This window comes from Phocoena phocoena, chromosome 4 (genome assembly GCF_963924675.1).
Source record: "Phocoena phocoena chromosome 4, mPhoPho1.1, whole genome shotgun sequence".
NCBI classification, from domain to species: domain Eukaryota; kingdom Metazoa; phylum Chordata; class Mammalia; order Artiodactyla; family Phocoenidae; genus Phocoena; species Phocoena phocoena.
In genome coordinates, this window is record NC_089222.1 from 6,962,483 (window position 1) to 6,987,361 (window position 24,879).

At 37.9% G+C, this 24,879-nt stretch overlaps 1 protein-coding gene across 1 annotated transcript in view; it reads left to right on the top strand.

Annotated features, from left to right (window-relative positions):
• ZNF385D (zinc finger protein 385D) overlaps positions 1-23,621 on the top strand; it is a 334,430-nt gene extending 310,809 nt beyond the window's left edge. The window contains exons 6-8 of the mRNA XM_065875748.1: positions 13,725-13,903; positions 14,956-15,057; positions 23,235-23,621. Of these exons, the coding sequence (XP_065731820.1) occupies positions 13,725-13,903; positions 14,956-15,057; positions 23,235-23,468 (515 nt within the window). The 3' untranslated portion in view covers positions 23,469-23,621. The remainder of the gene's footprint in view (positions 1-13,724; positions 13,904-14,955; positions 15,058-23,234) is intronic.
• The last annotated feature ends 1,258 nt before the right edge of the window (positions 23,622-24,879 follow it).

Here is a 24,879-nt window from a genome sequence, read left to right on the forward strand (position 1 = left end):
AATAACTACATTTGTATCGTTTTTTAAAAATTAGATTCCACATGTGAGTGATATCATATGATATTTGTCTTTCTCTGTCTGACTTACTTTGTGTGATTCACAAAACGGTCTAAGAGTCCTTGAAATACCCTGAGAGGACATACTCTTTTCGAGAGATCTGGAAGGCTCCTTTTATTTGTGTGTTATAGACACGTATTATAAAAGATATGTTTTGCCTTTTTCTTTAAAGAAATTCCCCCCAAACATCCTACTAGGTATTGCTTTGCTTAGCTGTTTTTGATGATTTTCTCTATATAATTGAAAAAAACTTTGGAATGTTTTATAATTAGTCCTCATTACTAATTTGGGCAGATTTTTCTGGTAATGACTTAAAGTGGTAACATTTGATCATTTTCACTAAGCTCATTCCAGCTCTTCTATCCCTACACAGAGCTTATTTTTAAGTTCACTAAGTTTTAATATATAGAAATGACACGTTATCAAAGGATGGAATTTCTAAATTTTTGCCTAAACACAAAATCAGTGTTAAGAAGGAGAAGAGAAGATTGACTAAAATTTCTTGATCATGTGGGTGTGCCAGAAATAATGCTTAAGATTAAAAAATGCATCTAATACGATACTTCAGTAGAGGAGATATTTTTTTTTCTATAGCTCCAGACATTGAGGCACAAGTAAGTTGAAACTACTCAGCTGATGGAGGCAAATTCTGACTTATACCATTTCAGAGCTTGAGCTTATAAATCTCTTTCCAGAGAGTTTGCTGTGTTTGTTGATCTTTATAAATATCTAATACTTCGCTAATTTTCACTGATTGTCTACCATGTGTTGCTCACTGAGAATCTAAATTTGAGCAAAGCCCAGGAGTTGCCTTTTAGGAAGCCCTGGTCTAGTTTGTGCCTCTGTGTTCAGGAAGAGAATGTGTAAAGACTTGTTTCATCCAGAGATCTGTCCTTTCGTGTTTCAAGTAAAAAACTCATTTAAGCCAGTCAGCCATAGTGGTCCACGTTTATGGCCTTATTATTATTAAGGCCCAAAGATTATCTACCACTTCTCTTCAGCATCTTCTAGGGTAATGGTAAGACTTCAACTGGATGGGAAATACAGATACAGACTCTTCTATCACAAGTCTGCTGTTGCGCCTTCTTTAAACTTTCTACAAATGTTTAAAAAAACAATTCAGCCCCATAGGCCTCCACGTTATGCATGTTCCTGCAGGGCATACTTGAGCAGGAGAGATGTACTGTCTAGTATGATAACGACTAGCCTGAGGCGGCTATTTAAATTTAAATGACTTACCTGTTCAGTTTCAGCTGCAGTAACCTCATATCAAGTGCTCAAGAGCGTCTCTGACTAAAGGCCACCATATTGGTAGGTACAAATCAAGAACATTTCCATCAGCAAAGAAGTTTCTATCAGACAGTGGACTGGAGCTACAATTCTTTTTCCTTTTTTTAAAAAAAATTTTTATTGCAATATAGTTGATTTACCATGTTGTATTAGTTTCAGGTGTACAGCCATGTGAATCAGTTACACATATATCTACTCTTAGAGTCTTACAATTCTTTTTTTTTTAACATCTTTATTGGAGTTTAATTGTTTTACGTTGTTGTGTTAGTTACTGCTGTATAACACAGTGAATCAGCTATGTGTATACATATGTCCCCATATCCCCTCCCTCTTGTGTCTCCCACCCTCCCTATCCCACCCCTCTAGGTAGTCACAAAGCACCAAGCTGATCTCCCTGTGCTATGGTGGCTGCTTCCCACTATCTATCTTTGACATTCGGTAATGTATATATGTCCATGCCGCTCTCTCACTTCGTCCCAGCAAACCCTTCCCCCTCCCCATGTCCTCAAGTCCATTCTCTACATCTGCATCTGTATTCCAGTCCTGCCCCTAGGTTCTTCAGAACCATTTTTTGTTTTTTTGGATTCCATATGTATGTGTTAGCGTATGGTATTTGGTTTTCTCTTTCTCATTTACTTCACTCTGTGTGACAGACTCTAGGTCCATCCTTTCAGTACAGATAACTCAATTTCTTTTCTTTTTATGGCTGAGTAATATTCCATTGTATATATGTGCCATATCTTCTTTATCCATTCATCTGTCGATGGACACTTAGGTTGCTTCCATGTCCTGGCTATTGTAAATAGAGCTGCAATGAACATTGTGGTACATGTCATTTTTTGAATTATGGTTTTCTTAGGGTATATGCCCAGTGGTGGGATTGCTGGGTCATATGGTAGTGCTATTTTTAGTTTTTTAAGGAACCTCCATACTGTTTTCCATATTGGCTGTATCCATGTACATTCCCACCAACAGTGCAAGAGGGTTCCCTTTTCTTCACACCCTCTCCAGCATTTATTGTTTGTAGATTATTTGATGATGGCCATTCTGAACAGTGTGAGGTTTGCATTTCTCTAATAATTAGTGATGTTGAGCATCCTTTCATGTGTTTCTTGGCAATCTGTGTATCTTCTTTGAAGAAATGTCTATTTAGGTCTTCTGCCCATTTTTGGATTGGGTTGTTTGTTTTTAGGTTATTGAGCTGCGTGAGCTGCTTGTATATTTTGGAGATTAATCCTTTGTCAGTTGCTTCATTTGTTACTATTTCCTCCCATTCGGAGGGTTGTAGTTTCATCTTGTTTATGGTTTCCTTTGCTGTGCAAAAGCTTTTAAGTTTTATTAGGTCCCATTTGTTTATTTTTGTTTTTATTTCCATTTCTCTAGGAGGTGGGTCAAAATGGATCTTGCGGTGATTTATGTCATAGAGTGTTCTGCCTATGTTTTGCTCTAAGTTTTATAGTGTCTGGCCTTACATTTAGGTCTTTAATACATTTTGAGTTTATTTTTGTATATGGTATTAGGAAGTGTTCTAATTTCATTCTTTTACATGTAGCTGTCCAGTTTTCCCAGCACCACTTATTGAAGAGGGTGTCTTTTCTCCATTGTATATTCTTGCCTCCTTTGTCAAAGATAGGGTGACCAAGTGTGTGTGGGTTTATCTCTGGGCTTTCTATCCTGTTCCATTCATTTATATTTCTGTTTTTGTGCCAGTACCGTGCTCTCTTGATTACTGTAGCTTTGTAGTATAGTGAGAAGTCAAGGAGCCTGATTCTTCCATCTCTTTTTCTCTTTCTCAAGATTGCACTGGCTACTCGGGATCTTTTGTGTTTCCATACAAATTGTGAAAATTTTTTGTTCTAGATGTGTAAAATGCCATTGGTAGTTTGATAGGGATTGCATTGAATCTGTAAATTGCTTTGGGTAGTATAGTCATTTTCGCAATGTTGCTTCTTCCAATCAAAGAACATGGTATATCTCTCCATCTGTTTGTATCCTCTTTAATTTCTTTCATCAGTGTCTTATAGTTTTGTGCATACAGGTCTTTTGTCTCCTTGCAAAGGTTTATTCCTAGGTATTTTATTCTTTTTGTTGCAGGGGTAAATGGGAGTGTTTCCTTAATTTGTCTTTCAAATTTTTTGTTGTTAGTGTACAGGAACACAAGAGATTTCTGTGCATTAATTTTGTATCCTGCTACTTTACTGAAATCATTGATTAGCTCTAGTAGTTTTCTGGTAGCATCCTTAGGATTCTCTATGTATAGTATCATGTCATCTGCAAACAGTGACAGTTTTACTTCTTTTCCAATTTTGACTCCTTTTATTTCTTTTTCTTCTCTGATTGCTGTGGCTAAAACTTCCAAAACTATGTTGAATAATAGCAGTGAGAGTGGGAAACCTTGTCTTGTTCCTGATCTTAGTGGAATGATGTTGGCTGTGGGTTTGTCATATATGGCCTTTATTATGTTGAGGTAAGTTCCCTCTATGCCTACTTTCTGGAGAGTTCTTATCATAAATGGATGTTGAATTTGTTGAAAGCTTTTTCTGCATCTATTGAGATTATCATATGGTTTTTATCCTTCAATTTGTTAATATGGTGTATCATATTGATTGATTTGGATATATTGAAAAATCTTTGCATTCCTGTGATAAACCCCACTTGATCATGGTGTATGATCCTTTCAATGTGCTGTTGGATTCTGTTTGCTAGTATTTTGTTGAGGATTTTTGCATCTATATTCATCAGTGATATTGGCCTGTAGTTTTCTTTCTTTGTAATATCTTTTTTTGGTTTTGGTATCAGGATGATGGTGTCCTCGTAGAATGAGTTTGGGAATGTTCCTCCCTCTGCTATACTTTGGAAGATTTTGAGAAGGATAGATGTTAGCTCTTCTCTAAATGTTTGATAGAATTCACCTGTGAAGCCATCTGGTCCTGGGCTTTTGTTTGTTGGAAGATTTTTAATCTCAATTTCAGTGTTTGATTGGTCTGTTCATATTTTCTATTTCTTCCTGGTTCAGTCTCAGAAGGTTGTGCATTTCTAAGAATTTGTCCATTTCTTCCAGGTTGTCCATTTTATCATCATATGGTTGCTTGTAGTAATGTCTTATGATCCTTTGTATTTCTGCAGTGTCAGTTGTTACTTCTCCTTTTTTCATTTCTAGTTCTATTGATTTGAGTCTTCTCCCTTTTTTTTTTTTTTGATGAGTCTGGCTAATGGTTTATCATTTTTGTTTATCTTCTCAAAGAACCAGCTTTTAGTTTTATTGATCTTTGCTATAGTTTTCTTCATTTCTTTTTCATTTATTTCTGATCTGATATTTATGATTTTTTTCCTTCTGCTAACTTTGGGGTTTTTTTGTTCATCTTTCTCTAATTGCTTAAGTGTAAAGATAGTTTATTTATTTGAGATTATTCTTGATTCTTGAGGTAGGGTGTTATTCCTATATACTTCCCTCATAGAACTGCTTTTGCTGCATCCCATAGGTTTTGTGTCATTGTGTTTTCATGGTCATTTGTTTCTAGGTATTTTTTTATTTCTTCTTTGATTTCTTCAGTGATCTCTTGGTTATTTAGTAATGTATTGTTTAGCCTCCATGTGTCTGTAATTTTTACATTTTTTTTCCTGTAATTGATATCTAGTCTCATAGCATTGTTGTTGTAAAAGATACTTGATATGATTTCAATTTTCTTAAATTTACCAAGGCTTGATTTGTGACCCAAAATATGATCTATCCAGAAGGATGTTCCATGAGCACTTGAGAAGAAAGTGTATTGTGTTGTTTTTGGATGGAATGTCCTATAAATATCAATTAAGTCCATCTTGTTTAATGTATCATGTAAAGCTTGTGTTAACTTATTTATTTTCATTTTGGTTGATCTGTCCATTGGTGAAAGTGGGGTGTCAAAGTCCCCTACTATGAATGTGTTACTGTTGACTTCCCTTTTTATGGCTGTTAGCATTTGCCTTATGTATTGAGGTGCTCCTATGTTGGCTGCATAAATGTTTCAATTGTTATATCTTCTTCTTGGATTGATCCCTTGATATTTATGTAGTGTCCTTCTTTGTCTCTTGTAATAGTCTTAATTTAAAGTCTATTTTGTCTGATATGAGAATTGCTACTCCAGCTTTCTTTTGATTTCCATTTGCATGGAATATCTTTTTCCATCCCCTCACTTTCAGTCTGTATGTGTCCTTAGGTCTGAAGTGTGTCTCTTGTAAACAGTATATATACAGGTCTTGTTTTTGTATCCATTCAGCCAGTCTATGTCTTTTGGTTGGAACATTTAATCCATTTACATTTAAGGTAATTATTGATATGTATGTTCCTATTACTATTTTCTTAATTGTTTTGGGTTTGTTATTGTAGGTCTTTTCCTTCTCTTGTGTTTCCTGCATAGAGAAGTTCCTTTAGCATTTGTTGTAAAGCTGGTTTGGTGGTGCTGAATTCTCTTAACTTTTGCTTATCTGTAAAGGTTTTAATTTCTCCATCAGATCTGCATGAGATCCTTGCTGGGTATAGTAATCTTGGTTGTAGGTTTTTCCCTTTCATCACTTTAAATATGTCCTGCCACTCCCTTCTGGCTTGCAGAGTTTCTGCTGATAGATCAGCTGTTCACCTTATGGGGATTCCCTTGTGTGTTATTTGTTGCTTTTCCCTTGCTGCTTTTAATATTTTTTCTTTGTATTTAATTTTTGATAGTTTGATTAATACGTGTCTTGGCATGTTTCCCCTTGGATTTATCCTGTATGGGACTCTCTGCACTTCCTGAACTTGACTGAGTATTTCTTTTCCCATATTAGGGAAGTTTTCAACTATAATCTCTTGAAATATTTTCTCAGTCCCTTTCTATTTTTCTTCTTCTGGGACCACTATAATTCCAATGTTGGTGCATTTAATGTTGTCCCAGAGGTCTCTGAGACTGTCCTCAATTCTTTTCATTTTTTTTTTTTCTTTATTCTGCTCTGCAGTAGTTATTTCCACTATTTTGTCTTCCAGGTAACTTTTCCATTCTTCTGCCTCAGTTATTCTGCTCTTGATTCCTTCTAGCGAATTTTAAATTTCATTTATTGTGTTGTTCATCATTGTTTGTTTGCTCTTTAGCTCTTCTAGGTCCTTGTTAAATGTTTCTTGTAGTTTCTCTATTCTATTTCCAAATTTTTGGATCATCTTTACTATTATTACTCTGAATTCTTTTTCAGGTAGACTGCCTATTTCCTCTTCATTTGTTTGGTCTGGTGGGTTTTTACCTTGCTGGTTCATCTGCTGCATATTTCTCTGTCTTCTCATTTTGCCTCTCTTACTGTCTTTGGGGTCTCCTTTTTGCAAGCTGCAGGTTCGTAATTCCCGTTGTTTTGGGGATCTTCCCCCAATGGCTAAAGTTGTTTTGGTGGGTTGTGTAGGCTTCCTGGTAGAGGGGACTGGTGCCTATTTTCTGGTGGATGAAGCTGAATCTCGTCTTCCTGGTGGGCAGGACCACATCTGGTAATGTGTTTTGGGTTGTCTGTGAACTTATTGTGGTCTTTGGCAGCCTCTCTGCTAATGGTTGGGGTTGTGTTCCTGTCTTGTTAGTTGTTTGACATGGGGTGTCCAGCACTGGAGCTTGCTGGTCATTGGGTGGAGCTGGGTCTTAGCATTGAGATGGAAATCTCTGGGAGACCTCTCACTCTCACTGATTGATATTACTTGGGGCCAAGAGGTCTCTGGTGGTCCAGTGTCCTGAACTCGGCTCTCTCACCTCAGAGGCTCAGGCCTGACCCCTGGCTGGAGTACCAGGATGCTGTCAGCCGCACGGCAGTGAAATGTGGCTGTCTCCATTATGAAGTCAGATTATAAGGGTCTACAATAGCTGTTCAGCTACAACAACAGGCTGACTTGGAAGCACTTTGTCTACGAGGCTCTCTCCAGCAGCTGGTGGCTAAAAGAGTAGGTCTCTGTGTGTGCTGCCAGAACCTTAAACGTTTATATAGAGGTCTTCACTGGGTTCAGTCACAAATTTGGTACAGATGGTCTCAAGAACATCTTACTCTCTGAAGGCTGTGTGCTTGAAACTGCTCCTAAGCCTGAGGGTCTACAAGCGGAAGGAAAATGAGACTGCCCGGGGTGGCCTGAAAGCCGTGATTCTTGCCACAATCCCTGCTGTTGCTGTCATGGAATCCAGCTTCCCCCGCTGCTCTGCAATCAGTTTTCAGTGAAGCTTTCTCTCTGTGCTGATGAGATTCCTGCTACTTGACTTGCCCAAAGCCATAGAGGCCTTAAATGTTGGGGCTGTGATGCAAACCCAGCCAATCTGGCTCCAAGGTCAGTGTCACCTCACCCTAAATGCCTCACCCCTGCGAGCCACCTCCTCAAACCTGCACTGCCACAGGAAGAGTCACCTGCATTCCTACAATTTTTAAATAATGTACTTTGGGGTTTGCAATATGGGTGATTTAGGATATATTACCTAATAGAAAAATTTTATGTAGCTGTGAGCATTCAGGGTTTAGTTATTTCATGTTCGGTGACATCTCATGGATGAACAACCAGAATAAGTGATTTCAGAGTTGTGTTGAGATGTGTTTTCTTGCTGTGTACTTTTACGTGCTGTGCTTCTTAAGAGCGGTTTCATGCGCAAACCAAGTAGAACATTCAACCTACATTATTTTTTCTACTCGAGCCTAATATAATGTCACTGATATTTAGAACATTTTAGGAAGCTTGCACATGAAACTGTTTCCCTACTGAGGGCATGCAGCTTGAAGGTGAAAAGTGGGAGGGCTTTTGCTTTTCACCTTATACTTTTCCGTGCTCTTTGAATTTTCTAACAAAGTGTTACTTTCATTTTAAAAAGTGAAAACTGAACTAGTTACACAAAAAGTAAGCAAAAACACTGCTTTTATAAATAACTAAGACAACATCATATCTGTTATACTATGGGAGTGTTTAATTTGTCCATTTATTGAGTGTTTATTATGTGAAAACCTTTTTGCCGGGTTCTCTTGGTTAATGGATATGAAAGCAGTGGAGCATTTTCCCATGATTTTAAGGGCCTTGTTTCTAAGTAGCAGAGATGGGTGCAAATAAGGATTGTTAAGTGCATGTCTAAAGCAGCACAGGAAATCCTCCATCTTCCTTGTAGTCCATTGTTATAGATAAAAGAGGCTTTCTGGATGCCTGAAAATTCTCATGGGCTGGTATGTCCAGGGTTACTGCCATATCAATTCCACATGTTTATCTTCCCATCAAACCCAGCCAGTGCTCCGCTTACTGGTTCCCAGGGTCTGCAGAGCTCTTTCCTGAGCTGTCTTTGGACACCGAGTCCATCCCCACTGGTGCTGTGTGGCTGGCCTCCCCTTCTGTTCCCACTTCATAGCTCTTCCTCAGAAGACCTTTCTGATGCTAAAAGCAAAGTTCTCCTCTCCTCTGTTTCCCTTGTCTCTACTTTCACCTCTGCCATTTGGACTTGTGATGCATTACTGATGAATCAACAAATTACTTTCAACCAGGGAGCTAACAGAAATAACAGTTTTTTACTCATTGGTGGCATTCCTTGGTCACCTGGTACCATAGATGCCATTCTGGGTGCTTACTGTTTGTTGATATGCTGATAAAATAAACCAAAGATTTCATTTCAAAGACAAAATAAAATTAAGATTGACATGGAAAATACATAGTATATATGAGGTCAGGGTAATAAAAGGTTAATTTGACATTTAGTGGATTAAAAAAAAGAGAGAACATGGAAGCTCTTGATGCCAATTATACCCTTCAGGTGTAGAGATTCAAAACAACTTTCTTTCCTTAGGACACACAGAGTTGGACTATAATGCCATTTCACTGAATGTTATAAATAAACACATCTAAAAACACCTTTGCATTTTGCTGTTTGTATGGAGGCTGACCACTTTCCTGCCCATGTATCTATAAGCTGGAATCATCTGAACTTGTCAATGAGAAGGTAACTAAACTATCACTGGCATTCACGTGGGTTTGCTAAGGATCTAGTCTAACACTATTAAATCTCATCTCTTGGGCATTCTGGAAAATTGAACTTTAAAGTATTGAAATGTATTTTATAGAAAGGTGAATTTTGCAACTCTACCAGGATACATTTCCCTATAAAATGAATCTCTCTGAAACTTCCTTTGTACTGTTTAGACAGTCAATCTGACAGCTTGAACTGAGGCTTAAAAATAGCCATATTTTGTACCTATAATACTCCTTATGAAAATCTATCCTAAGGAAATAACCTTAGGATAGATTTTAAAAGATTAACAAGTAGGATGTTCATTACAAAATAATTATACAGGGAAAAAAAAGAAAATAATCCAAATGTCTAATATTAGATAAGTGGTTAAATATATAACGTTTATGTATTGTAAGCCTATGCTGTCATTAAAAATCATGTGCATTTTTAAAAGTATGTATAATTCCAAGGAAAGTTCTATACAAAATTACTTTAACTAAGTTATCCAGACTTTTTAAAATGCACATATACAAATAGAAAATAAAAGACTGGTGCATGATGACCACCATTAATATTTTGATATGCTTCTCCTTGATGGAACTCTGGGTTTTATTCCATTTTAAAGAAATGTCCCCAATTTTCCTGATGACCTAGAGAATGATTGATTTAATTTTAAAAAGTCATTTGCCAGTTTTCTTGCTCACCCACCTTTCCTTTATGCCAGTACCTAACTTAAGAGCCATCTAAAAAAGGAAGTTGCAAAAATGATGAGGAATTAAAGGGAAGGCTAGCCTCCATTCACTCTGCAGCACATATTATTTTGATTTTTGCAGATACGATATCTTGACCCAAGGCAATCAAAAGCAAACAAATAAAAAAAGCAAACAAAATCAGTATTTCTAAGAGCATGTTGACTTGCTGCATTTAAACTGTGGTTGGAGAACCGTTTCACATTTCAGGAATCGTGGAAGCTTCAAACGAATGTCATTGTCAGTGATGGCCTTTTAAAAGTGACGGGAAGAAAATAGTCCATTTAAAGTACAGAAGCAGCTTTGCAATGGCCCTACCGTGCAATCACGGTACAAGTGATCTCGCACAAGCCTTGCGAGATATTTACACATTGTTGGAACCTGAGGTATCCAAACCTGCCATCACAAAGCCACTGTCATTTATTATAGCATCCTGGTTCCGGGTGCTCTGCTGAGCAGAAAGGAGCATTACAAGAAAACAAGGGGAAGGGGGATTTGAAAGACTCAAATTAAAATCCGAGTTTAGAAAAGACTTCATTAACAAAATAGAAAAATTAAAGGTACTATGAGAGATTCCTGTGTCACTGGAATTCAGCTAGCTCAGACATCCTTAGTGGATTTCTAGCTAAATCCCCATAGCTCTAAGGACTTAATTAGAAATTCACTTTCTACCTGCCAGTAACTTCAAGTAGTGTTTGCTTTGTGAGCTGGGCAAGTAACTTAACCTTTCTGAGTCTCAGTTTGTTATCTCTAAAACGGGCATGATAATAGCACCTAAACTCGTGGGTGGCTAAGAGCAGGTAAATAATTTATCACAATATGTGCAATGTTTAAAACATAAAATAAGTATCAGTTCTCCTAATAGTCACTATTTTAGAGTATTCATACACATTTGATCTCTCAAAAATATAAATGCTTGAAAATTAAGAGTAGTACATCTCTCCTTAATTGTAGCTGTACTTGAAGGAAAATCAGCTACCTTTACAGGCTGTTCAAGCTTTGAGATCTTATAAAATGATCTAATATCTATTTAATTATGACTGACAAGCCGCTACTAGATGCAGGAGGTTACATTGCACAAACGTTCCACTCTATGTGATGATGAATAGTAACCCCAGAGTCTATTAGCTGACGTTTTTCACCCAATCTCAGCACAATTTTAACCACACGTGTTTGGTGTGTGTGTGCGTGCACGTGTGTGTAAGGCATGCATGAGTGTGTATATTTAACTTTCCTATCTTTACTAGCTTCTGTGGAGAGACTACACTGAAATAATAATGCTAATGACACAGAGATTTTTCTGAGGTTGGGTATTTCTCCAATGCTCACGTATCTTCTGTTTCTTTCCCTCCCCTAGGGACAGGACATAGGTGGGTCTTAGCTTGCCAGAGATAATATGGAGAATGTCTGTTTTCTGGATTTTTACTTACTGCTGCTATTGGTAGCAACTTAGTATTGGGAGCAACTTTTTTGAATTTCTTCTCCTCCTAACCCATCTGTCACTCAATCCTGAGGCAAGCCACCCACGCCTGACTCTTTTTTGTCCTCCCAGGCAAGATGAAGTACTTCCATATCAGTGAATAGGTAGAAACAGTTTTCTGAACCATTCTGGTTGCCACTATCAAACGCCAGCTCAAATCACATAGGATATTAACCAGAGTGAGTCAAGGGGCCTTCGAGAAAGTCAGGATGAGGGGCTTCCCTGGTGGCGCAGCGGTCGAGAGTCCGCCTGCCGATGCAGGGGACGTGGGTTCGTGCCCCGGTCCGCGAAGATCCCACATGCCGCGGAGCGGCTGGACCCCGTGAGCCATGGCCGCTGAGCCTGCGCTTCTGGAGCCTGTGCTCCGCCACGGGAGAGGCCACGACAGTGAGAGGCCCGCGTACCGCAAAAAAAAATAAGGTCAGGATGAGAATTTGTCTCTTACTGACTGCTACTTAGACATTCCTAAGCCACAGCGGCCCCAGGAAAGCTTCTCAGTTTGACTATAGAGGTTGCATGGGAAAAAAATATTTTGATAAAATCACCTGTTTGGATAGAGAAGGTTGGATAACCCTCTACTCACATAGTGGCACAAAAGCTTCGAATTTGTAGGAAGATGGTATAAATGAAGGTAGGAGAAAACAATGTGTGTGTGTGTGTGTGTGTGTGTGTGTATACATATATATATATGCATATATATACTCATTCATTAGTTATTTGTGTAGGTATGTATTGCTCACCAGAACATTGCTTGCCCTACTCTCATTTATGGTATCTTCATACAAAGCAGAAAGCATTAGGTCACTATATTGCAGTGGACATGGGTGAAAGTGAACCCCGGGGCAGCCTCACTGCTACCACCACCACTACCACATGGTTCTCCGTATTTCAGCCTCTCCCGTCTTCTCACAAAACGTTGACTTTTTTCTCTCTCCTTAATATGTTGAGATATGAACATTTTCATTGCTGTGCATAAGAAAATGAGATTCAAAGTGGGGAACCTAAGTGGTAAAAATATGCATTTTTTAATATTGGACTCAGTAAAGGTATCATTTTACAAGAGAGAAACGTATGGCTCTAAACCTGTTCCGTATGTGCATTGCCTCTTATTGAAGACATGGGTGATTGACACGGAGCTGGAGAGCCCTCAGCATCTCTTCTTCATTGATATGGAATGATTCTGAGAGGCTGGCCCAAGAACCAGAAGTTAAGAATTTCTCTTTTTTTCTCTGCTTCCAGAACTGATAACAACCTAATAAATACAATTAGGAAGGTGAAACCCCTAAATCAGGATTTAGAAAACCAGAATGGCAGAAAGGACATCCATGATTACAAGAGAAAATTTCATAGCAAAAACATATGGCTAAATGAGAAAAGTAAAGAATACTTATCAACTCCAAGGAGAAGGAAATTGTGAGCAAAGTTTTTGAAAGCAAACTGCCATCCTGAATTTTATTGTTTAAAAAAAGCAAATCTTGATAAGTAGAATTACATTAGTTATGTGGGACAGCCAAAAGATGTGACTGGTTTAATAAAAAGAAGGGTTTCTTTACAGTGTATCTGCTTAGCCGGTGAATCCCCCCATTTTTTACTCATTTGTTTATATTTGAAATTTCATAGCCAATCAGTGTGAACTTTGCTATTCTAATAGGACTTTTTTTTTCCAGAGTCATTAAGATCTCTATACAATTACTCTCCCTCTTTGATCCTAAACCCCATAGCCAGGAAAGCTTGTTTGTATTCTATTTAGAAAGTGGGCATTTAATTAGTGCCACTTCTGTAAACACACCGTGTTTAAACTGATTTACACTTGTTACACCTCACCTCCAACTACACCTGTAGCAACTAAATCACTCTTCCTCATCAGCTATCATTTATGTCTTATTAGCATCAAGAGGAAATGAAAAGAAGTCACACCCATTTAATTTCATCTCAGGACTTTTGAGTTTAGTTCCTGTACTGACGGTGCTTATTTGTAAAACAGGACATTATAAAAAGATGAGTGATTAAGTTATGTTATATAAGGTGATCAGAGCACATTGTTACAGTTTTCTATGTCATAAGCATATTTCAAGCATAATCCCTGGAAGAACTGCATTCAAACTCGGCATCACATCATGTTGTGGTGTTGTATCGTTTCTTGGAGGAGATTACTAACTAAGATTTTCCCCCTCTTTTTTCTTTTCTAAATATTCCTGGCAGGTACTAAGCACAAAACGATGCTAGAAGCTCGGAACGGCAGTGGGACTATCAAAGCCTTCCCTAGGGTAGGTGTGAAAGGCAAAGGACCAGTGAATAAGGGGAATACAGGCCTGCAGAACAAAACGTTTCACTGTGAAATCTGTGATGTGCATGTCAACTCGGAAACACAGCTTAAACAGGTAGGCGGTACCCATTCTAGAAGTGAAAACAGAAGGGGGTCACGCACGAGCAGACTGTGTGCTTCCTCTGTTCCCTTTCTTTTCTGTTTTTCTCTCCCATCCAACCATCTATCCATCCATCCATCCATCCGTCCATCCATCCATCCACTTAGCTTTTATTCACTCTCCTTATTTATTTATGCATATTTTGGTTGGTTAAAGGAATACTAAAATGTAATGGCTTCTAAGATCTTTCTGAAATTGCCTGAAATGAGTCTGTGCTATTTTTGTATATGAAGAGTGGGAGGAAAGGGGGTAGTAGATCTTTTCTTTACCAGGTTTCCCACTCAAAAGTGTTGATTTCCTTTAAAGGTCAATTTTCAATGTTCCATTTTTACTTGTTTAGATATTTACATGCTACCACTAATTTTATGCTGTGCTCTTCTATTTTATGTACGCTATTACATGGTGGTGTACTGTATTTCTAAATCCTGCAGCCACCTGCTAACAAGATGACTAATCCTGTTGCAGTCACTTTTACTCTGAATAGCCTTCCAAAGAGATCAGTTCTACGTTTCTAGTTGAAGTCCCAGCCCTCATGTAGTGTTGTGTTTTATATGCATACGTACATTCTTGCACTGATTTTTACACACCTTAGTTATTTATCTTTAGAATTTAAGGGGTTGACATTTGGCTGTACAAATGTGAGGATAAATATTAGTATGGAAATAAATTCATGCCCGCCTGGCCATCTTTGTTTATTTGCACATAAAATTCCTTCAGACATTTATTTCCTTTGTAAATGTCCATAAAACGAGATCTGTGCAGTAATAAGGAAAAATGCTGGGAAAAAGAAGACCCTGTTATTTGTTTAAAATAGACTAAAAGGGCTAGCACAAAGGTATCTCTCCTCAAAGCATCAGCGTCTGAGGACAAAAGTGCACGCTCTTGTATTTTTGTCTTTCTTCAACTTGCATGAAATAATTAATATCCTGCCCCAGGTTAAAATAATATTTATGAAGGGTTTGGGGGATAATTTTTTTAAAGCTGTCATTTTTAATTGCTTTTAATAGCATATTAGCAGTAGAAGGCACAAAGACAGAGCTGCTGGGAAGCCCCCGAAACCTAAATACAGTCCTTACAACAAACTGCAGAAGGCAGCACATCCGCTGGGGGTGAGTGTCCTTTTTGCTTCCCAATAGAGAGTAGCCTTTCTTTCTTTTTTTTTATTTAATAAATTTATTTATTTGTTTATATTTTATTTTTGGCTGCATTGGGTCTTCGTTGCTGCACACAGGCTTTCTCTAGTTGTGGTGAGCAGGGGCTACTCTTGGTTGTGGAGCGTGGGCTTCTCACTGCGGTGGCTTCTCTTGTTGTGGAGCATGGGCTCTAGGTGCCTGGGCTTCAGTAGTTGTGGCACGCAGGCTCAGTAGTTGTGGCACACGGGCTTCACTGCTCCGTGGCATGTGGGATCTTCCCAGACCAGGGCTCGAAACCGTGTCCCCTGCATTGGCAGGAGGATCCTTAGCCACTGTACCACTAGGGAAGCCTGAGAATAGCCTTTCATGTCCTGCAGTCTACTCACTGAACTTGGATTTTTTTTTTGTCAGTTACTAAATGAAACGAATGGAAGATACCTAAGTAAAGACAAACAATTGATTTGAAAGTCCAACTCCTACTCCACCAACAGAATCATTGGTTTCATGAGTTGTTTGAGTGTTTTGTCACCATTAGCCAAAGTCCGACGTCTTATCTTTTTAGTTGGGCACAGGTTTACAGCAGAGCATGGGGATGGGAGGAAAACCAAACTCTTTTGTGTCAGGTAGGTAATCGCATGAAATCTGGACTTGAGGTTAGTGGATACTATTAGGAAAAGGTCGGTGAAAACAAATTCTTGCATCTCCTTTTTAAGGTCTTCAGGAGACAAAGCACCAGCATTGTTGATTCCCTCAACAATTTTGTCTTTTGAATAACACACTCTCAAAGACATGGCTCCTTTTAAAAATTATTCACCTAAGGACACTATCTAAGGCCTGGGAAATATTTCCTGAGACATGCCCTCTTGTTTTAGATTAGTAAACATATTAGTACTGATGTCCTGACCTAGAATTTTTGTAGGATTTTAGGGGAAGTCTGTAAACCTCCTGACATCTTAAGCTAATATTTATAAGCATATGCTTTTGTTCTGGTTGAAATGACGATAGCTTACATCTAAGAGACCCAGGGCTCTGCATTGTTTAGCTGTAATAAACCATAACTGTGTGCATAAAAAAATTAAGATGAAGAACAATTGATCTACAGTATGTGCTGAATTATGCATTTTGAAATCTGTTTTCTTCAAAATAGATCTTATTAATAATCAGTGCTACTGTGTGCTGCTGACACATGAAAATACAGTTAAAGGAAAACTGTAGTCATCCATTATGAGACCTCAGAATGAGTTGACCCAATTAATTTAGTAGCATCACCCATTTTTATTCAAATGAAGTCATTTTACTCTCTTGCATAGAATCAATTTTAGCTGCATTGAGTGGCTGTGAATTCTGCATGGAACTGATGTTTCAGCACCACTAGTGATAACCTGAGTGCTCTTTCTGACCTACGTAGATGAAGCTTTCAACAATCAAGTGAATGGAAGAGAAGTCAAATTGTGTTAATGTTAGTTTCCAAACCTCCTGTTTAACTGTCACTGTTACTATTTCCATAAATGGGACCATTCCCTTCCTGAGAACAGCCATCTTACTAATGCTACTAGTCAGAGAATGAACTGATTTTATATAGTAGGTTTGAGAGAATGTTGCTACCAATGAAAGCAAAACACGTCAAACTTTTAGGGAAGATAAGTTTTCTTTGCTTCTTTATTGAAAGTGGAATTTCATTATTTTTATAATGTCTCTTGATTGGTACTCACATCTTACTAGGATACTCACTTGACATACTTGCATAGTCTAATAGTAGCTGACAGCATTAATTAATCTCTCTTTAAAAATGTCTATACCCTGCTAGTTAAAATGTGTGTAAAGAGTGCAGTAAAAAATTCCGTTTTTCCTCAAGATGAATACTTTCCTCGTGAGGTATATTTATCACAAAAATAAAATAGAGAGCTGGAACTCCTGGCTTGGGGTCTCTTCCCTCCGCCATCACTAAACTGCCCTGGAGCCCAAAGGGAAGGTGGCCTCACTGAGGCTGCCAGCTCTGGAAGGGCCCCAGCAGCCAAAGCTGCAGCGGTCCTGGGGACCATGGGCTGGATCACTCATCCTGGGGTAAGCCAGCTGCCATGTCATGAGGACACTCAAGCAGCCCTAAGGAGAGATCCATGTAGCAATGAACTGAGGCCTCCTACCTAGAGCCACATGACCGTGTAGATGACAGGCTTTTGGCACTCCAGCCAGGCATGAGGGCTGTACCTCTGAGGTGGGAGAGCCAAGTTCAGGACAGTGGTCCACAAGAGTCCTCCCAGCTCCACATAATAGCAAATGATGAAAATCTCCCAGAGATCTCCATCTCAACACCAAGACCCAGCTCCACTCAACGACCAGCAAGCTACAGTGCTGGACGCCCTATGCCAAACAACTAGCAAGACAGGAACACAAACCCATCCTTTAGCACAGAGGCTATCTAAAATCATAAAAAAGCCACAGACACCCCAAGACACACCACCAGACATGGACCTGCCCACCAGAAAGGCAAGATCCAGCCTCATCCACCAGAACACAGGCACTAGTCCCCTCCACCAGGAAGCCAACACAACCCACTGAACCAACCTTAGCCACTGGGGACAGACACCAAAAACAATGGGAACTAGGAACCTGCAACCTGCAAAAAGGAGACCCCCAAACACAGTAAGTTAAGCAAAATGAGAAGACAGAAAAACACACAGCAGACAAAGGAGCAACATAAAAACCCACCAGACCTAACAAAAGAAGAGGAAATAGACAGTCTACCTGAAAAAGAATTCAGAATAATGATAGTAAACATGATCCAAAATCTTGGAAATAGAATGGACAAAATGCAAGAAATGTTTAACAAGGACTTAGGAGAACTAAAGAGCAAACAAACAGTGATGAACAACACAATAAATGAAATTAAAAATTCTCTAGAAGGGATCAACAGCAGAATAACTGAGGCAGAAGAACAGATAAGTGACCTGGAAGATAAAATAGTGGAAATGACTACTGCAGAGCAGAATAAACAAAAAAGAATGAATAGAATTGAGGACAGTCTCAGAGACATCTGGAACAACATTATATGCACCAACATTCAAATTATAGGGCTCTCAGAAGAAGAAGAGAAAAAGAAAGGGACTGAGAAAATATTTCAAGAGATTATAGTAGAAAACTTCCCTAATATGGGAAAGGAAATAGTTAATCAAGTCTAGAAAGTGCAGAGAGTCCCATACAGGATAAATCCAAGGAGAAACGTGCCAAGACACGTATTAATCAAACTATCAAAAATTAAATACAAAGAAAAAATACTAAAAGCAGCAAGGGAAAAACATCAAATAACACACAAGGGAATCCCCATAAGGTGAACAGCTGATCTTTCAGCAGAAACTCTGCGAGCCAGAAGGGACTGGCAGGACATATTTAAAGTGACGAAAGGGGAAAACCTACAATCAAGATTACTCTGCCCAGCAAGGACCTCATGCAGATTTGACTGAGAAATTGAAACCTTAACAGACAAGCAAAGCTAAGAGAATTCAGCATCACCAAACCAGCTTTACAACAAATGCTAAAGGAACTTCTCTAAACAGAAAACACAAGAGAAGTAAAAGACCTACAATAACAAACCAAAAACAATTAAGAAAATGGTAATAGGAACATACATATCAATAATTACCTTAAATGTAAATGGATTAATTACTCCCACCAAAAGACATAGAATGGCTAAATGGATACAAAAACAAGACCAGTATATATGCTGTCTACAAGAGACCCACCTCAGACCTAAGGACAGATACAGACTGAAAGTGAGGGGATGGAAAAAGATATTCCATGCAAATGGAAATCAAAAGAAAACTGGAGTAGACATTCTCATATCAGACAAAATAGACTTCCAAACAAGAGAGACAAAGAAGGACATTACATAATGATCAAGGGCTCAATCCAAGAAGAAGATATAACAATTGTAAATATTTCTGCACCCATAATAGTAGGGGACACACAATCATAGTAGGGGACTTTAGCACCCCACTTTCACCATTGGACAGATCATCCAAAATGAAATTAAATAAGGAAACAGAAGCTTTAAATGATACATGAAACAAGATGGACTTAATTGATATTTATAGGACATTCCATACAAAAACAACAGAATACACTTTCTTCTCAAGTGCTCATGGACCATTCTTCTAGGTAGATCATATTTTGGGTCACAAATCAAGCCTTGGTAAATTTAAGAAAATTGAAATCAGATCAAGTATCTTTTCTGACCACAACGCTGTGAGACTAAATATCAATTACAGGAAAAAAAGCTGTAAAAAATAAAACCACATGGAGGCTAAACAATACACTACTTAATAACCAAGAGATCAGTGAAGAAATCAAAGAGGAAATCAAAAAACCTAGAAACAAATGACAATGAAACATGATGATCCATAACCTATGGGATGCAGCAAAAGCAGTTCTAAGAGGGAAGCTTATAGCAATACAATCCTACCTTAAGAAACAAGAAATATCTCAAATAAACAACCTAACCTTACACCTAAAGCAATTAAAGAAAGAAGAACAAAAAACCCCCCAAAGATAGCAGAAGGAAAGATATCATAAAAATCAGATCAGACATAAATGAAAAAGAAATGAAGGAAACTGTAGCAAAGATCAATAAAACTAAAAGCTGGTTCTTTGAAAAGATAAACAAAAATGATAACCCATTAGCCAGACTCATCAAGAAAAAAAAGGGAGAAGACTCAAATCAACGGAATTAGAAATGAAAAAAGGAGAAGTAACAATTGACACTGCAGAAATACAAAGGATCAAGAGAGATTACTTCAAGCACCTATATGCCAATAAAATGGACAACCTGGAAGAAACGGACAAATTCGTAGAAATGCACAGCCTTCCGAGATTGAACCAGGAGGAAATACAAAATATGAACAGACCAATCACAAGCACTGAAATTGAAACTGTGATTAAAAATCTTCAAAAAAAAGAAAAGCCCAGGACCAGATGGCTTCACAGGCAAATTCTATCATTTAGAAAAGAACTAACACCTATCCTTCTCAAACTCTTCCAAAATATAGCAGACGGAGGAATGCTCCCAAACTCATTCTACAAGGCCACCATCACCCTGATACCAAAAGCAGACAAAATGTCACAAAGAAAGAAATTTATAGGCCAGTATCACTGACGAACATAGATGCAAAAATCCTCAACAAAATACTAGCAAACAGAATTCAACAGCACATTAAAAGAATCATACACCATGATCAAGTGGGGTTTATCCCAGGAATGCAAGGATTCTTCAATATATGCAAATCAATCAATGTGATACACCTTATTAACAAATTGAAGGAGAAAAACCATATGATCAACTCAATAGATGAAGAGAAAATTTTCGACAAAATTCAACACCCATTTATGATTAAAAAACCTCCAGAAAGTAGGCTTAGAGGGAACTTTCCTCAACATAATAATGGCCATATATGACAAACCCACAGCCAACATTGTCCTCAATGGTGAAAAACTGAAACCATTTCCACTAAGATCAGGAACAAGACAAGGTTGCCCACTATCACCACTGTTATTCAACATACTTTTGGAAGTTTTAGCCACAGCAATCAGTGAAGAAAAAGATATAAAAGGAATCCAAATCGGAAAGGAAGAACTAAAGCTGTCATTGTGTGCAGATGACATGACACTATACATAGAGAATCCTAAAGATGCTACCAGAAAACTACTAGAGCTAATCAATGAATTTGGTAAAGTAGCAGGGCACAAAATTAGTGCACAGAAATCTCTGGCATTCTTATACACTAATGATGAAAAATTGGAAAGTGAAATTAAGAAAACACTCCCATTTACCATTGCAACAAAAAGAATAAAATATCTAGGAAAAAACCTACCTAAGGAGAAAAAAGACCTGTATGCAGAAAATTATAAGACACTGATGAAAGAAATTAAAGATGATACAAAAAGATGGAGAGATATACCATGTCCTTGGATTGGAAGAATCAACATTATGAAAATGACTTTACTACCCAAAGCAATCTACAGATTTAATGCAATCCCTATCAAACTACCACTGGCATTTTTCACAGAACTAGAACAAAAAATTTCACAATTTGCATGGAAAAACAAAAGACCCCGAATAGTGAAAGCAATCTTGAGAAAGAAAAATGGAGCTGGAGAAATCAGGCTCCCTGACTTCAGACTATACTACAAAGCTACAGTAATCAAGACAGTATGGTACTGGCACAAAAACAGAAATATAGATCAATGGAACAGGATAGAAAGCCCAGAGATAAACCCATGCACATATGGACACCTTATCTTTGATAAAGGAGGCAAGAATATACAGCGGAGAAAGGACAGCCTCTTCAATAAGTGGTGCTGGGAAAACTGGACAGCTACATGTAAAATAATGGAATTAGAACATTCCCTAATACCATACACAAAAATAAACTCAAAATAGATTAAATACCTAAATGTAAGGCCAGACACTACCAAATTCTTAGAGGAAAACGTAGGCAGAACATTCTAGGACATAAATCACAGCAAGATCCTTTTTGACCCACCTCCTAGAGAAATGGAAATAAAAACAAAAATATACAAATGGAACCTAATGAGACTTAAAAGCTTTTGCACAACAAAGGAAACCATAAACAAAACGAAACGGCAACCCTCAGAATGGGAGAAAATATTTGCAAATGAAGCAATTTCCAAAGGATTATTCTCCAGAATTTACAAGCAGCTCATGCAGCTCAAGATCAAAAAAACAAACACCCCAATCCAAAAATGCGGAGAAGACATAAATAGACATTTTTCCAAAGAAGATATTCAGATTGCCAACAAACACATGAAAGAATGCTCAATATCATTAATCATTAGAGAAATGCAAATCAAAACTACAATGAGGTATCACCTCACACCTTTCAGAATGGCCATCATCAAAAAATCTACAAACAATAAATGCTGGAGAGGGTGTGGAGAAAAGGGAACCCTGTTGCACTGTTGGTGGGAATGTAAATTGATACAGTCACTATGGAGAACAGTATGGAGGTTTCTTAAAAAATTTAAAATAGAACTACCATATGACCCAGCAATCCCACTACTAGGCATATACCCTGAGAAAACCATAATTCAAAAAGAGTCATGTACCACAATGTTCATTGCAGCTCTATTTACAATAGCTAGGACATGGAAGCAGCCTAAATGTCCATCAACAGGTGAATGGATAAAGAAGATATGGCACAGATATACATGGAATATTACTCAGCCATAAGAAGAAACGAAATTGAATTATTTGTAGTGAGGTGGATGGACCTAGAGTCTGTCATACAGAGTGAAGTAAGTCAGAAAGAGAAAAACAAATACCATATGCTAACACATATATATGGAATCTAAAAAAAAAAAAAAAAAAGGTCATGAAGGACCTAGGGGCAAGACGGGAATAAACACGCAGATTTACTAGAGAATGGACTTGAGTATAGGGGGAGGGGGAAGGGTAAGCTGGACAAAGTGAGAGAGTGGCATGGACATATATACACTACCAAACGTAAAATAGTTAGCTGGTGGGAAGCAGCCGCATAGCACAGGGAGATCAGCTCGGTGCTTTGTGACCACCTAGAGGGGTGGGATAGGGAGGGTGAGAGGGAGGGAGATGCAAGAGGGAAGAGATATGGGGACCTATGAATATGTATAACTGATTCACTTTGTTATAAAGCAGAAAGTAACACACCATTGTAAAGCAATTATACTCCAATAAAGATGTTAAAAAAAAAATAAAATAAAGTACTTTCCTGGAGGACTTTGTAACATCATAGGTCAAGCCATTTTCCGGGATCTTCCAATTTTCCCAAAAGGAAAGATGTTCTACACTTTACATTATTTTTTAAAATTTATTTTATTGAAATACAGTTGATTTACAATGGTGTGTTAATTTCTGCTGTAAAGCAAAGTGATTCAGTTATACATATATATTGTTTTTCATGTTCTTGTCCATTTTGATTTATCTCAGGATATTGAATATAGGTTTCCCACTTTGCGTGATTTTTATCATCAGTTCCCAGGTGTGAGTTTATCTTTGTAGTTGTTGACTGCTGTATTTTAAAAGCTGCTCACCCTTTTGGATTCTCATTGTAGACTCTAAGACTTTTGTTCATCTACTCTTTTTTTTCCCCCCTACCTTGCAGGTAAAATTAGTATTTTCAAAAGAACCTTCAAAGCCTTTGGCTCCACGAATTCTACCAAACCCTCTGGCAGCTGCAGCGGCTGCTGCGGCTGTGGCAGTGAATTCCCCCTTCAGCCTCCGAACTGCTCCAGCAGCCACACTGTTCCAGACTTCTGCAGTCCCTCCAGCCCTCCTGCGGCCAGCTCCTGGACCCATTCGGACCGCCCACACTCCTGTGCTGTTTGCTCCTTACTGAATTCCAAATGGGAGTAACTGTACTGCAATAATTTTTCAAAAAACACAAAACAAAAAGAGAACTATGCAGTGTTTATTTATAGTTTAAAGTATACCTGAAGAGCCAGGACTTTTGATAGTGAATTGAAAAGATTATTAAAAAAAAAAAAAAAAAAAGGAGGGAGGTTTAGGGGTGGGAGGGAGGGGTGGTATTTTCTCCAAATTAAAGCATTCCTCTTGAACATTGAGTGTTTTAGAAGTGATCTCCAGCATTGACTTGTAGTGGTATCTAGAACTTCTGAAGCCTTTGTGACTGTGCTTTTGGGCACTTGTTTCCCCCTGCATTGTCTTTCCTGCTTTATGAGACAGCTATACATTGTCTAAGGGCATTAACTGGTTCCAATGTATATATAATAATTTACTCTGTAGATTAAAATAATACAAAAAAAAAAGAAAAAGAAAAAATCACAAAAAACAAAAGCAACACTGTGAATAGTAGTACCCGTGCTGTTCCTCTTGCTATGACAGCAATTCCTGGGTATTTATCCCAACAAAAGTAGATACAGTAGATGTCTTGTAAAAACAATAGTGCTGTGTCTCAATCTATGCCACTAGGTTTTCAAGAATTGCAAAAGGTAGAACGAACAACTATTTCATGCCTGTAAGCAGTCAAAAACTAAACACCACTGGATGGTGTGGGGAAGGTCCCTGGTTCTCATTCTCCCATCCTACCCAGCTTGGAGATGACTTTAAGTTCAGAATAAAAGAACAAGGCTAAGCATAGAGGTGGGAGAGATTAATAAAAATGGTTTCTTACAAAGTACTTTTCCCTCCCTCTGGAACAGTGTTGCTGGAAATAGGAAGTGTTTGTAAAGCACCTATATCTGAAAACAGGTAAACCCATGCATCATAGGTGTTCAGAAAGAAATCAGTATAACAATTCTGTTTCAAGGATAATGGATGATCCTAACCTAGCATGATAATGCAAAGTAAAGATTTTTCTTAGTGCATATCCAATAAAAACAAAGAATATTGCATCTCTGCAATACCCCCTTTATATCAAACCAGTAGGGTTGTCTCTTCAGCAAAGGTTTCTGCTTTGACTATGATGGTAGACATTAGCTATTGTTGTGGGGGGTTTTGTTGTTTTTTTAGATTTCCTACTGACATGATATAAACAATTAATATATATTTAAATATTAGTAAAACAAGAAAAATGAATCTGCATTAATTTCAGACCAAGGATGTAGAGTTAAAAAAATACTGGTAAGATGCATTTGACCATCATTTCTCTAGTGGAGTTGTGAAACACTGACAGCCTTCAATATTCACCATAAGGCTGAAAGGAGTTGATGTTTTACCTTTAAAACAAGATTTTTCAGGGGTATATATAAATATATGTATATTGTATATATGTTAGAAAGATTAAGAGA